The sequence below is a fragment of the Thunnus thynnus genome, chromosome 7 (genome assembly GCF_963924715.1).
Source record: "Thunnus thynnus chromosome 7, fThuThy2.1, whole genome shotgun sequence".
Taxonomy (NCBI): domain Eukaryota; kingdom Metazoa; phylum Chordata; class Actinopteri; order Scombriformes; family Scombridae; genus Thunnus; species Thunnus thynnus.
The window spans coordinates 26,358,866-26,374,324 of record NC_089523.1 but is presented as its reverse complement, the minus strand read 5'-3'; the positions used below and the strand labels follow the sequence as shown (position 1 = coordinate 26,374,324).

The 15,459-nt window shown below is 41.1% G+C and overlaps 1 protein-coding gene and 1 long non-coding RNA gene across 3 annotated transcripts; one reads left to right on the top strand and one right to left on the bottom strand.

Moving 5' to 3' along the window:
• The first annotated feature begins 1,139 nt into the window (after positions 1-1,139).
• Positions 1,140-1,648, top strand: LOC137186343 (uncharacterized). Its single transcript, XR_010929006.1, has 2 exons — positions 1,140-1,194; positions 1,500-1,648. It is a non-coding gene; the product is annotated as an uncharacterized lncRNA (long non-coding RNA).
• Positions 1,306-15,459, bottom strand: urb1 (URB1 ribosome biogenesis homolog). 2 transcript variants are annotated; one of them, XM_067595205.1, is made up of 39 exons: positions 15,211-15,459; positions 14,937-15,076; positions 14,607-14,758; positions 14,381-14,510; positions 14,192-14,288; positions 14,031-14,116; positions 13,830-13,955; positions 13,596-13,726; positions 13,315-13,510; positions 13,081-13,218; positions 12,795-12,968; positions 12,566-12,698; positions 12,336-12,461; positions 12,139-12,251; positions 11,903-12,022; positions 11,538-11,654; positions 11,279-11,417; positions 11,036-11,194; positions 10,605-10,804; positions 10,285-10,503; positions 10,016-10,201; positions 9,049-9,886; positions 8,719-8,923; positions 8,454-8,640; positions 8,317-8,375; positions 8,026-8,213; positions 7,814-7,924; positions 7,667-7,730; positions 7,414-7,582; positions 7,199-7,301; positions 6,945-7,105; positions 6,733-6,844; positions 6,392-6,498; positions 6,037-6,180; positions 5,739-5,848; positions 5,421-5,627; positions 4,623-4,864; positions 3,230-3,808; positions 1,306-1,659 (listed from the first exon to the last, which is right to left on the bottom strand). In XM_067595205.1, exons 1-39 carry the CDS (start codon positions 15,335-15,337, stop codon positions 1,469-1,471), a joined length of 6,786 nt encoding a protein of 2,261 aa, XP_067451306.1. In that variant the 5' UTR covers positions 15,338-15,459; the 3' UTR covers positions 1,306-1,468. The 2 variants fall into 2 exon arrangements, with proteins under 2 accessions (XP_067451306.1, XP_067451307.1); XM_067595206.1 differs by having other exon boundaries at positions 12,336-12,458.

Here is a 15,459-nt window from a genome sequence, read left to right as displayed (position 1 = left end):
AAAAAAAGGATAGTATGTAGTAAATCTCCCACAATAAAGTGCACCTAGTCTGACCCACTCATTAATTGCAAACAAGGCACAAGAACACAACTTTGGGTATTTTCATTGGTAATGTTACCCTACCCAATTCTATTTCAGCTTCCCTGAATGTTTTTCTTGCACCCAGTTAAATGGCTCCATCATGCACTGCTGTGGCCAAACCTGCACACTGCATAACTGCTGAAATACAGTCAGGAATAACAACTGGAGCTGAGCAGACAAATATACATGTGGGCTGAAGGAACCGGAGGAATTTTTCTCTAGGTTTACTGAAATTTATGACCAACTTTGATGTGATTTTGTTTTTCATTATGGTTAAATGAAAATCATCTTTTTCTACCAAACTTTTGGTATGAGAAAGCATTTTTTCTCTTCCAAATTGAGATGATGGCTGTAATGGAGAACTCCACCAGCGCTCTTCCCTATGAATGGGAGTACTATTATGATTATCTTGATCCTGTGATTGTGGATGAGAGCAAGCTGAAATACAACAAATGTAAGTTTATAGTCTTTATAGAATTTTTTGTATGTTTCTTCTTGTGTTACATGATAACATCAAATTTCCTCTCCCCATCCAGACTCAATTGTTATTATATTTTGGATTATTCTGGCTGCTTTTGTGGGATTCCTCTTTCTCAGTTTGAATCTAATGTCTCGCAGTGGGAACTTGACAAGGTAAGTGCGATGCATCAGCTTTAAAAGCCTCCCTGTCCTAGATTTATTAATCAAATACTAAAATATATACATACTAAGTAATGCTATAGCTTTAAAGTTTTTACATTCTTTTTATCATTATTGCAGGAGTCACAGAACCAAAATCAAAGGTCGACTCAGAACATCCACCGCTTGATCTACTGTGAGGCTGAATCTGAATGAGAGCACTTTTTTTACATATGTAAATGCAAATGTTAAAAATAGAGGTGATGGATTGGTTTTGAAATTCAAAACTAGAATGATGAAAATGCAACTGTGGAGATGTCGGGGGGGAAATGAGAGCCAATAATTCTGCTTCCATTTCACTGAAAATCTATAAAGTGCAAGTCTGCCTTTACTATGAAACAGAGTGTTATGTAACCATTATCTTGTGCTTTTACCAACAGTGTGTGTACATGTGGACCTTGGCCTCAATAATAAGGGGACAAGGATAGAACTCAGGTACATTATCGGCTTCATTGATATGGCAGTTTTACTGCTTTTAATCCAATTTCTTGAATTTAGACAACACCTTTTGTTCCTTAAAACTCACAAAAATTACACACACTTAAAAACAGATTTGTAAATCAACATTTTATAACGGTTTTACAAATGTTTACAAAATATCTTCAGCAGTTTTACAAGAAACAAACATGGCAGCGAAATGAAAGAATACAAGCTTTCTTGTATGGAAGTCTATTTAAAAGAACACAGCAGTGTTCGGATATCATATTTATTAACTCTTCATGGTGATGATGTCGTTACAGATGGCTCTGATGGCTGTTTCGGTCGGTGATGATTTGGATCCTCTCTGTCTCTTACACTTGGCTCTGGTCACCAAACTGACATGAAATAGGAACAGTTCTGCTGATTTGGCTCCGCTCCACAACTCATGGATGTACAACGACAACAGAAACAGCCCAGCTTCTGGAAAGGAGAAAACAAGAGGTTTCATTTATTCACACATTTACAACTAATTACAAATGAGCCATTTAGAGAAGTGTGCATTTTTTTGTTGAAGGACACTCCCGTTGAAAATATCGGTCGACAAATGATTTAATCCGTATTGGAGTGATATTTGGTTATAAAATGTGTTTTTAAAGCTGCCTGTGATGTAACCTCTGATTTAGCTTCCCAAATGACAGAAAAATATGTCTACTCATGGTTTTTTGTGTTTCTTTACAGTTTTAGTTAGTATGCACTGTACTGCATGTGTTAAAGGGTTTTGATAAATCAAGATGAACGTTAATTTATCTTCACCAAGTGGACATATCTGAATGTCACAAGTACATATCAAAGTCATGTATTTCCTTCTTGCCTGAGAGCAGGTTTAGAGTCTGTATGGCCTTTTGACTGATGCTTAATATTCCAAATATGGCATATATACAGTATATATATTTATCTTCTAGTAATGTAAAAATGCAAATACACTGACTGTATTGTTTTACAGGAGCATGACCTCAGTAACACTGATGTGAACTACAATAAATGTGGCGAAACCTAACAACGTCTTTATTCACCTTCACAGTACACTGCTGAACTGACCAAAGTAAATGTTTAATGTTATTTTAATAAACAGATGAAAAAGTTTACCTGCAGCTAAAATGAAGCTTCAGCAGTCTGAGTTGGACGAACTCAGTGGAAATCTTCTACAGTTACAGTATTTTTGGTACAAAATTCCCTCTTTGTGTTTCTATCCCTCTGCAAGCAAACACTGTCTGCTGAAGCACAAAGAGGGAATTTAACACTCAGGGTACTGTAACTTTTGGAAAGTTCCCCCCCTTGATTTGATTAATACAGACTGCTAAAGCCTCATTTGAACTTCTGTTAACTTTAGAAATGAACTTTTACACCGACTGTAGATTTTGTCCCCCGTCACTTACATTGGAAGCTCGTTAAGATCTTTTAATGTCCAGTATGAACAGGAGAAGTGATGCAAAAACTGTTTCAATGTTCATATGGGCACCTGACTGTTGTTTTTAAGACAGACTTGAACCTATCCTTTAATAAATGTATGCAATATTTACCACCAGCCTAGAGGGATGGAGTTGAAAAGTACAGTACAAGTACAGTGTTGTTAATGATATGGTAATGTTTGAGGTATTATAGGGCTACAACTACAACAACTTACATTATAGACTTATCTGCCAATTATTTTCTTAATTAATCGTTTAGTTAATAAAAACCATCAGAAAACTGTGAAAAATATCCATTGCACTATCCTAAAACACAAGGTGACTTCACCAAATGTCTTGTTTTGTCTAACAAACAATCCAAATCTAATTCACATTACGTAAGACCAAAAAAGCAGCAGCAAATTCTCACATTTGAGAACCTAGAACTCTCCAATGTTTGCTGGTTTTGCTTGAAAAAACATCTTAAACGATTAATCAAATCAATTATCAAAATAGTTGCCATCTGTCATCTGTCACGCAATGTGCTTTCTTGTTACTAGGAGACACAAACAGTATCTGTCAATAAGGTGGCAGGGTCTTACCATATTTAGACTGATCATGTGTGACTTGTGGCAGGCAAGCAGAGACAACTGTCTGATGTATGTCTGGAAGTTGGCCTTGGCTCTCTAGTAATTGCATCATAATGTTGGTAAACAGCTGGAAGGTTTCTACTCTTGCTGAAATGGTGGAGTAACACTGATCTTCAAAGGCCTGGTGGTAGAGTCGCAGCAGGTCTGCTTTCAGGCCGGGATCCAGTAACGCAACATTCACAATTTCTCTGTGTTTTACCACAGCCTTTTCGACCCAGCGCAAGAAGTTTTTTGTTCTTTCCTCATCATACGAATCCTCTACCAAGCACCTCAGGGACCATTTGGTGAGCAGGTGCGCAGTATCACCAGCCAACCGACTGGAATCCGCTTCGTCTCTTGGCTGAGCTGGCTGGGGTTCAGTGAGGGGAAACGCAGGCTCCCAGTGGACGAAGATGCTGCTGAGGTAAAATTTACACTCTGTCAGGAGACTCTCTTCTTGTTTCTCCGTCTCAGTGTCCTCTGCCAGGTTCTCCTTTCTTACGCGGGCCTGGGAAAAGGGGCCTTTACCTCGGGCCTTATCCTTCCCCGTCCCTGAGGAGCGAGATGAACAAAACTATGTTTATTCCATTAAAAATAAAAGGAGTGATTTAGATTCTGTGAAAAAGAACAAAGCTCTAAATTCTCCACTGTTTTTAAAGGCAAAACTATGACAGAGTCAGGCGTGTAATGTGGTTACACGCAACAATGTGATACTTTATAAGCCTTGTGAAGAGTTTTCTATTCATTTCCCTGCAGAGAGGAGAAGAAGGGGTCAGCACGAGAGCAGCAATCCCAGAGGACTTATTGACTGGAGCTGGTACTGTTGATGTGGTACAAGACTGTAGGTTATGAAACCCTAATACTGAATATTAATCAGAATTTCTGGGAATGTATGTTTTTAGGCTCGGTGTTTTTTTTTTTACTTTCAAATGCTGAGATGCCTCATAGCATCAACAAAGCAGAATTAAACAGCCTGGAATTAATTGCAACAAAGGCTGTTTGGCCACAAACCAGTCAAATTAAACCAAAAATGATATATTAGAAACATTGTTTTCCATTCTCTGGTATGTACAATCTTTTGTTAGTAATTATGTCATTATCAAAGCCATGCAAAATCTGTTTGAGCAAACATCAGGAACATAAATAAACATGTCCATGTTGGTCAATTTCAACTTGTGATAGCCATTTCTATTTTTGATGATGCCTTTTGTTTAAGTTTGGAGTTTTTGTGCTCTTTGGTTTTTATCAAAAGGCTTCATTCAACCTTTTATGACCCACCACTGCAGCAGTGTTAATAATATTCATGAACTCCTTTTGTATTAGGTGTTTCCATTATTTTGTTGAAAGTACATTTAACAGAACTTACCCAGCAATTCCTTCACTTTGTGCTTTTCAGACAAGGCTTGTATCTGGGTAAGGAGAGCTGTGTTGTGGGACAAGGAGGCCCAGCAGCGGAGCAAAGTGAGGGCTTCGGTACAGGAGAGAGGCTGTGGGTGGAGTGTGAGCCAGTCAGCCTGTTTGTTTACACTGAGAGCTGTCCCACGATGCTTCAGTACAGAGCAAAGAGTGTGCAGAAACCGGTTGAGCTGAGCGGCCTTCACAACCGACCTGACGGGAACAGATCAAACAAACACTGACATCCTTGACCAAAGGACGGTTAGCATTTATTATGTGTGGTGTTGGCTGACATCTCAACTTTTGTCAGCGGTTCACCTTTCGACTATAAGTTCTGGGTCAAACACCTGAACAATCATTTGAAACACAAGTTAAAAGAGCATTTCAACATTGTGCTCCCACAACATTGTCGAATGACCGCAATCTATGCAGCGGAGCCAGGACATTACTGGCTACTGGCAGCACTCAAGACATTCAGGTGTGTTATGTTTGTAGCAGCTTGTGGGCTACAGATGTCTGGAGCCCTCGTTTCTTTCTACCTCCACAACCACAGATTTTTTTCATTTTTAAAGCTTGTGGACTTCAGCTCCAACTGACACTGTCTCAAATGGCATCTGATTTTGTGTAACTCCCTCTGGAGCCACAAAAGGCTTTACATAACTTTTTCCACATATGCAGCAGTACTAACCAAAACAAGACTTTAACGTTACAAAATCGGAAAAGTTCTGCATTATATCTTCACTGTGATGAATGTATCTAGACCCTTTACCTGAGGTGTCTACTGATAGCTGATGCCACACACAGGAATTCACTGATGAGTGGCAGTGGCAGACACTTCACTGAGCTCTGAGATTTCTCCTCTGTAGATGAGGACGTTTTGGTTCCATCTATGTTCTTCTCCTTCTGCCCGAGGTTAGTAAACCACAGCGTATGGAGCAGATCTATGATGGCACTTAGCAGATGCTGGTCTAGATTCCTGAGGAGGACAGTAAGTACAGACTTCAGTAGAGAATATGAATGAACACACTATTGTAGTAATATGAATGAAAATATCAATATTAAAAATGGACCTTACTCTAATACTCACCTTTTTTCAACCACCTGTATTATCCAGGTTAGAAGCCCACAGCTCTTGGTGAGGTTGTACGCTGCTTTGGTCACACGGGCGGCCTGACACAACACCCTGATGATCTGTGCCTAGTGGAGATGCATGTGAAATTATATACATTAGACATAATGTATATGACGAATTATATAAATTAGACATAACTTATTTTCTTCTGGTTTGTTTTGTTAAATTCCTTTCTTCACAGAGTCAGTCTCAGTAATCTCTCTTGACTTTACTGCTAATGTGTTGCATCACTTCGATTCCCCCCAGTGTGTACCTGTGAGTGGTCATCACACAGAGGGCTGCTGCTGAAGCCTAAAAGGCTCTGAAAGATGCCTTGTTGGTTGCATAATTCATAGCAGTGTCCATCGCTTAGCCCTTCCTCCAACACATTCAGGATCCACTCACGTTCCATCTTGTGCTGCAGAACAAAGATAATGTCAGTCTTTAAAAAAAAAAAAAAAAAACTGAGCTGAGCAACACATACAGATGAAGGTTGAATCTTATTGACACAAGCAGAGTTTGTTTGTACAGTCATTTATTTGTCCAGGGTAAAAGTCACTAATCATGATAACTTGCAGAACAGTTTGTTTTTGTTTTGTTTTTTAAATCGGTTTCCCTCAACACTTTACCTCCAAGTCAAAGCCATAAAAGAGCTTGAAGAACTCGGGAACTCTTCTGAAGTCCAAACTCTGATGGGACAGCAGAAACCTGTTTAACACCACGTACATGTGGTCCTCTGGGAAATAAGGAAGAACAAGGGAAAAGGTCAATGATCCAGAGGGCAAAGTTGACTACTTCAGCAGTCAAGAGCATAATGTACTGTATATAGAGATGCAACAAATACATACAAAAAGTTTATTTATCTGGACAAGTTTTAAACAAGCCTTAAACAAATATCCTTATGCAAACACCACTGGCAAAATCACACTGGTCAGGGTCTAACTTCAGGGAGGTTTTCAGAGTTACACACCAGGTTTGAGCATCTGCTGAGCCACTTTGGTGATATAAGTGGTCAAAACAAATGGGAGTCTTTGATTCTGCTGTCGAATCCCATTCTTCATAGTGTCCATCAAGTACTGCAGCTGTAAAAAACAAGCACATCAAACAAGCTCAGTGTTTTTGGAGGGGATTTCCACACAGATAGTAGTTAAATACTCACAGACCACCTCCCAGACACTTTACCTGTTTCTTCTCTCTGAATCGAGCACCCTCCAGGTGTTGGTAGAAGCAGCTCAGTACGTGGTACGCTGCCGCTCTCACCTTTGGGTCATAGCTACTTAGAGCCATTACAGTTACTCCAAAGGCATGGATGGATACGAACTTGAGGCAGTCAATCACACACTCTGTCACAGAGAGGACAAAAAAATGCAACAGATATGAGCGCTGATGATCTAAACGGATTTGGAGGGATGACAACAGCAATGAAATATGCTCACCTGGTCCCAGGATGTTGCTGAACAGAGGTAAAAGGAAACAGGGATCATACAAAGTCCCATGGTCCTTCACTTCATTTTTATTGTATAGCAGCTCCTTCTCATCCTAGGAGAGAGTGAAATTTGAATATGCACGGGTCAAACAGTTCAGATATCTCATATTCTATGCATAAAACTGGATTTATCTTATAAATAGTAACATGCATTAAAATGCCAACCTGCGGGATGATTCTGCGTTGTTGGGGAAAGTGTGCGATAGTTTGGAGCATTCGGTCAGTATTCAGCAGGGCCAGCAGGTCGTCTGAGCTTGCCTGCTTCCACAGAGAAGCTCCCAGGCTTTTCCTGGTCTTGTGGTGCTCCACAGCTGCTGGGCCCCACAAGATGGATCTGCAATTGAAAACCCACATTGAGTGTTTGCAACAGACAGGTGCATTTGTTGGATATACGACATAGAAAATTAATGTAACTTACTGAAATTTCAGAAGACTGACGTTGTTCCTTTCATACTCCTGAAGAAGTAGTAATAGTTTCTGATCTGTAAAACAAAACAAGATGTAAGAGAAAAAAGGACAACAAACACATAAAAAAACATAAAAATACTTAGATTTACTGTTTTACCTGAAGTACTAAGTGTAGCTCCATATGCTCCCAAAAGAACTACAAAGTGATTGATGTTGCAGACTGTTGGGCATTTCTTAACCAGGCAGAGAAGGAGGGACACTAATGCTTCTGAAATTACAACAAAATAAGTGTGTTTGTGTCCGATATTAATATAAACAATTGAGGAATAAGGCTTTCTTTTTGTCAGTTCCATACGATTCCCTATGTACCTTTAGCTTTACACCTGTCAGGCTCGTCATCAGAGTCCAACATGGTGGGCAGGAACAATGAATGGCTGCTTGCCATCATATGAAGGGTGGATAAAGGTATCAGATCCTTCTGGGTTTCGCTGTCACCATGCATCACTTCCAACAGGTTTTTCAAGGTGATCAGGAAGTGGTGATCTCTGTATCTATACCTATAGTAGAAGATCATCATTTCAGGTCATTTATATAAAAAGAAATCTAATGTGACACTCTCGATGACGCATTTAGCAGAAAGAACTCAGACAAACATCTTACTTCAGTCCGTTCTTCACAAAACTGTTCCATTCAGATGCGGTGATGTCATCAGATGATGTCTGCGCAATAAAGATAAATTATGAAATGAACGAAGCAAAAACAAAAATATGCTGTATGTGTAAGGAAAATGGACCTACTAGGAGTCTCTGGAGTCTTTCCAGGATGCTCTGCTCCTGTGCTGATGGGGAAGTAACTTGATCTTTGGTGTGACTGTAAGAAGCGATAAGACACTTGAGGGCAGCAGTGGTGACAGATCTCCTCCAGGTTTCCTGCTCTTCTGGGCAATCAGCCAACTTCTCAGTGATGACATCTACTAGTTGCCATCTGGAAGAGAAAACAATTTATTTAGCCAATCATCCCTGACACCGATAATTTACTTTTAGTATTTGAGTTAAATATGACCTTTCAAAACTGTCCACTTTTTGAAGAGCGTCGGGAAGATCATTGATCAAATCCCTGATGTCCTTGATGTTTGCAGAGAGTTTGATCAGACTGGCTAGTATTTCAACAGACTGAGCTCCAGAGTCTTCTGCCAGGTTTCCGAGAACCAGCTGGATCAATTTGGCCAGCAGCCCTTGCTTCAAGGCCTTTAAAATGTCTTTTTGCACTACAAAAACACAACAATTGAACATTTTTTAATAGAAGTGGTAATGAGAGAAAACAACAACAACATGATTCATGTCGCTGCTGCCACATGCTTCTAGACAATAGAGAACTTGTTTTATTACAAACCATCTTTGGGCCTGGCAGGATCCTCTCTACTTGCCACATGTAGGTATGTGTTGATCAGTGGAAGAAAGGTTTCTGCCTGGTCTGAGAGCTTCTCCATGTTTGCTGGTTCTAGACACCACACCTCAAAGCAGAGTCGGTGTGTGGAGCAGTTCTGCAGCAGCACAGAGCTGATGGCCTGAGTGTCTGGGAGAGGATGCTGGAGACAATGCAGCAGCACATCAGTGTGAATGAGCTTGGCACTGCCTGGCTCACTGGACAGAGTCTGGAGCAGGAAGGCTTCCAGCACAGGGCTGGAGCAGGACAGCAGCAGGGTGCCCAGGCCATGGAGGTGTGCCTGTGACAGAGAGATGCCATGGTCGTGGGATGAGTTAGCTTTAGACTCTGTGAGAATCTGCATTGCTGCGTGACCGTAGACACTGAGCTCAGCTTTCGTGCCCTCACTGCCAGGAGAAATGAGGCTCTCCTTGGGGAGGAGTAGCAACTTGGAGACCACCTCTCTCAAATTAGAGGACTCCATGAAGCTGTGCAGAGACAGCAGGGCCTGGAAAGGTCTGGACTGTTTCTTTGCGGCCTGGGAACTCTTCTCCATCAGTTCCTTAAGCACAGCTTTTTCAACCGCTCCCATGTAGGTAGAGAGAAGCTCTAAGTGACCCAGATCACGGAGAGTAGGGGCGCTGGTCTTTAGCAGGGCCAGAATGTCATCACCCAACTGAGCACAAAGATGCTTTAGTCTGACAGGGTTCAGCGTGTGGGGAGGCAAAGTGGCCAGCTCAAGAGCCAGATACCACTGTTCCAAACATGGATGCTTGAAAATGGAGCCAAGTGCAGAAATAAGGACCTAAACAGAGAGGGTGTCATATTAGCATCAGTAGTTCTAAAATAGTAGAATTAAACTTGATATCATTGGTCATAACAAAAAAAACCCTCCATCAAATAAAAGTCATTGCAAAAGCTGAACTTTTGTAACCTGATCTTTGCTGGCCTCCACTGTGGATGACTGGTTGATTTCCAGGAAGAGGTCTGATCCTTCTTGGGAGTTCTCTGCTGCTGGCTCAGAGTCTGTGGTTACCTGGAAGCCTATTAGCTTGGTTACCAAATCTTGGAGTGTTCCCATCAAGGTCTTCAAAAGGGCAGTTCCAGTGTCTTTGGAGAACTGTGTAGAAAAAGAATATGATGTTGTAGATATGTGAGACTTAGTGATTCTTACGGAGTAGTGAGTTTGTTTAGTGTTCTTACTGTGCCGAAGTTTTCCAGTGTTGATTTGATGTAGAGTAAGATCTGTTTGACTGCTAGTGGAAATTCTGCTATCGACATGGAAGCTAGAGTTTCCTCCACATTCTTCCTGAAGCTGTCGTCAAGCGAACTGCTCAGTCCTTTGCTATATGCATCTTTCATCAGTGCAGTGAAGGAAGCAGGGGCTAGCAATTCCTTTGACTGGCATTCAGATGACTTGAACTGAAAAAAAAAAAGAAGAGATGTTATTTTATATGAAATAAACAAAAATGAGTGCATCACTATTTCAGTTATACTGTGTCATAGAGCCACCGAAAACTGACCAGTTCCTCCCGGCTCTGCTGTGGGACCCACTTGGAATAATATTGATGAAGGTGTACAATGGAGGGATGAGGAGAAACAGACTGTTCGGAGGACAGAAGCTCTTTATCATACTGCAGCAGAGCCAGACAGAGGGGGAGAGGCTCTCTCTGACAGTGCAGCACATCTGAAAGCACTGCATGCAAGTATTCATACACGACCCCTGAGGGAAGAAAGACAGATTAACCTTACAACATACCACACAATCAGTTCTGATGTATCTATTTATAAAAAGATCCATGGAGAGAGGACAACAAAGGTTGCTAAGGAGGCAAACTGCTGAGAAAAAACACCATTAGGAAAGAGAAACCACTTTTTAAGAACAAAGAACAGGCTTTATTCACAGAAAAAACTTGCACTGCATTTGTTCCATGTGAGGTAAGATGTGCTTTACCCTTGTCTGCTGGAAGTTTGTTTCGGGCCTCCAGAGCAGCAGGTACCACCACGCTGAAGGGGAAGGTCTGAATGATGAGGTCTTCACTCAGAGATGGCCCGAATTCCTCCATCTCACCTTCATTACCCTCCATAATGACATCCAGCATGTCTAGGACATCTAGAAGACATCGTCCCATTAGAAAAGAAGTTTAACACAACGACTGTAAGAAATCAACTTTAATGTCCATCTTTAAATGCTCACCATCTATGTGCGAGACAGGAATACTGGCAGCATCTCCCTCCTGGCTACTCAGGTTAGCTTGCAGATAAGCTGCTTCCTGGACCAGGCTGGCAACCTTATCTGTGTATGTGTAGGAATTACACACCAATTTCACCAACACCTTGAGTGAAAGACCAGAGAACTTGTCATCAATTTGAACTACTGGGGCATGATTCAAATTTTGTCATAAGAAATACAGTATAACAGTAATTTAATCAATATATTACGTAGATGGGCTCACCCTCTCCAAGAACTGGATGACGGTCTCTTGTTGGTTTGGCTCTACTCGGGCCAGCTGGTCAAGCCAGAGCTCAAGTTCAGTCCAGGTGTACTCAAACACACCACTGTCTTTAAGCACCTGAAGAAAACACAAAATAGTTGGTAATTTCTTTGAGCGTTCCCACGGTACTTTTGGTAATGTGCAGCGAATGAACTGCCTCCTGATGTAGTTGAAGTACTGTTAAAGTCATAAATCCTCTAGAAATGGAGCTGTGTCCACAGATGTTATGATAAATGTAAATTCCACCAAGCTATCTTGGATTGTTGGCAGGCTGAAAAGAAATGCACACTGAGAGAGAGAGTAAAAGAAAATGAAATGTCTGTTACTTTTAGAACCAGCATCCGTGTGGAGGTTTTCAGGTGGCTGCTGCTGCTGCTGACAAACATCTTGAGAAGCAGGTAAAGTACTGACTTCTCTCCTGATGATGATTCAGTATCTGCAACATCCTGAGAAAGAAAAGCACGACAATAGAAAACTATGAAAACAATGCCAAGTACAACAAAAGACCCTCAAAGCATTGGAAATAACAGTAAAAACATAAAAAACAAAGTAACTTCTTCACCTGTATGCGGAACCAGGAGAACTTGCTTGCAGGCAGATCTAAGGCCAACTGTAGAATCTGGTACTGCAAAACTGGAGGAACTTCTTCCCTCATTCCTTTCTCTGACACAATCCCTTGAGAGGTTAAAGAAAATGAACTCTGAAGCACCAAACTCAAAATGTACAACTTATATATCAACTGATTAAAAAGAACTTTACCTTTGAAGAGCTTGCTGAAGTCAAATTTGCACTGGCTAACCAGATGTGGCACTACTTTCTGGTAAAGACATATGACCTGGAGAATCAGAGCCTTCAGCAGGATGACCTCAGCTGTCTCAGCAACTGCTGAACATAAAATACGTGAGTCAGTCAATTAATATTTACTGGTTGTCTCCTTTGTTTTACAGGGCTAATAAGAATAAATACACATGTATGGTAACCATTATTACCAGGGTCTTCATTTTTAGCATCTGTCTGTTCAGCACTCCCTTCATTTTTGGTTGTTTTTCCTTCACCCTCTGTCTTTTCCTTCTTGGTTAGTGACTGCCACTTTGCAACGATGCTCGTCATATCAGGCAAAATCTGGTCCAGAGCACAAAAAGAGGAGACTTGAGTTATGGAAATCCAAAGTGAAAATTGAATTTGTTGGTATTAAGACAGCAGCATTCCTGAACTTACCTTGCTTAGTGTCTCTCTGTACTGCTGCACCAAGTCCTCCATCATGTCAAGAGTGTATACATCTGAGTTGTGCCACTCAGATTTATCCAAAAGGTACTCCATATTCTTATTGGCTTTTTTCAAGATGAAATTCATCATGGACAGAGTTGTGAGCTGCACTGCTGTGTTGGCAAGCTGTCAGACACAAGAGAAGACATTCTGAAAAGCCAGGTACTGTACATGCACAGTGTTTATCGATTCTGCAGCTACCGCACAAATAATTATTTTATGAGGCTCAGTCACTTACACTGAGGCCTTGTGTGAAGAAAGTCTTGTTACAGACCGGAGGAAGAGATATCACCATAATCATGGAGAGCAGGCGAGGGAGAGGGACGACCTCACAAGCTTGAAACACTGTGGAAATCTCTGGCTGGGCCTCATAGATCTGATATAAAAATGTGAAGAGGACCATTATTTTCCTTTAAAAATAGACAAACAAGATAGATGTCTCAAGATAAACAACTATACCAGCAATCATTACCTTTTTAAGCAACTTGACATTGTCCTGCCAAGCACTTTTGAGGCGGGGGGTGTATGAATACTGGGTCTCCTTGAAGTATCTGGACAGAATGTCAGGACTAGCTTTCAGCACGTTCACCACCAGCTCCGCCACCAGTTCATCTTCTGTTGCTTGTTTCAGCCCCACCAGGAACTGAAGCAAGACAATGTTGCCAGCTCTGTCAAAGAAGTAATATCCTACAATCAGTATGAGGGGTTTCCAGAGAAGTGCAAAGTAAACTTGATATCCTATAGATTACTTACCTGCCGGCTGTGCCAAAGCTGACATCATGAAAGCTGATACCATGCTTACGAGAGCAACACAGGTCAAGAAGGAAACTGTGAACGAGCTCCCGTACAACTGGTATCCCAGCATGCTCCGAGTCCTCCGCCATCTTACAATAAAACAAACATAATTTAGACCCACCGGCACAAGAGCAAAGATGGGTGACAAAGCCTTTGTTTCAACAGACATAAGACATAAAAAGAATAACTTACTCTGTTATCGTTGGCGGTTGCATCCACGATCCCGTTCCATTTATACAAAGACGCTATGTTGGCTAACACAGCAGGTGTGAAAAAACGCACTTTCTGTGTTTTACTAATGGCCTTGTTTAATACAACCTGCAGCAAGACGATAAATATAATTAGAAAATCATAAAACAAATGGAAAGTGTGAACAGATGAGCACACACTTACTCTGGTCTTTAGTGTGGACAAAATCAGATTAACGATGGACATCCTGTCCTCCTTCAGCCCCGTATTCAGGATCTCCGGCAGAAGCTCTGTCACAAAAGATTAGTATGTCATCGACACACCCAAAATACTTTAAATTGTGTAAATCCATATCTAATTATCACCTTTGACTTCTAATATTTGTCCAACTGTGGCGTTGTCTCCAGACACCAGAAAGGAAAGCACAAACTGGATGAAAGACATGCGGACGTCAGGTCTTCCCTGGAAAAGGTGTGGAGAAGAAATGTCATAATGTCTTTACAGTAGTTAAAACTCCAATACACTCGAAAAATTAACCAGGTACTTAATCTCACCTTCTTATCCTTTCTTTTTGCGAGTCCAGACAGAGCTTTATTAATGTGGATGTGACTAAAGACCTCTCTGGCAGCCTCTGGACCCTGAGACACCAGGGCGGACAGGAGACTGAGGCACTGACGGACAAACCTGTGCACAAGTGAGAACACAATGCATCAGGAAACTTTTAAATTGTGCTAATGAAGGAAATCTGAGGTCCATTTGCTGAGCTCATATTACACCAACCTGTGATTTTCTGAGTGGAAAGATCCCTGTAGTAGTTTCATGTAGCTAGAAACAGTCTTTTTCACAATGGCGTTGCCGACCATGTTGAAGTGGGACAGGTCACTGGCTGTCCTTAGAAGGATCATCTCCAGACTCTCAAAAATCAGCATCATCTGAACAAAAGGTAAGATTAGATGAGATCTTTACTTGTAAGGGGGGGTCAGACTAAGTCATCATATCTAAAAAGGACCAACTACAACATCACAATCAGAGGAGGAGAAGACATTTAAGACAGTTACAGACAAAAATTTTACATTTTCAAGTTCTCCCAAGAAAATCAATTCAATTTACCTCACTCTCCATTTGCTTTTCTCCTTCCAGCAATTTGAATATTTCTGCACACTCCATAGAGATTTTAATATATCCTTCAACCACATCATACAGGTCAGAGGATGGCAGCTTCTTAGCGTTTGATATGAATGTATGAAGTCCTGCAGGTGATAAGAGATCAAAATGAACCGAGGCAGGAGGGGGAAAGATAAACGACTTGATAAATTATTAATATAACTTTGTATCACTTCTGTGAGATGTGAGTGACACCACTAAACTGTACTTATACACTCACCTTTCATGGCTGTAGTGGGCTCCTTTAGCATGGCTTTAAAAACAGTCCCATTGAACTCCGAAGCTTTTTCTTTTTTGACCGGCGTGTTTGACTCCGCCGAGTCTTCACTGCGGCGCTTTTTAGCCATTTTTATCTGAATGAAAAACAGATATAAGTGACTAAGTTATTAATTTATTTTTTTACTCCCCTGCCATAAAGTGAACCCGCTGTGGTGACCCACGTTGCGGTGTAAACAGAAAGCTGTCCAAT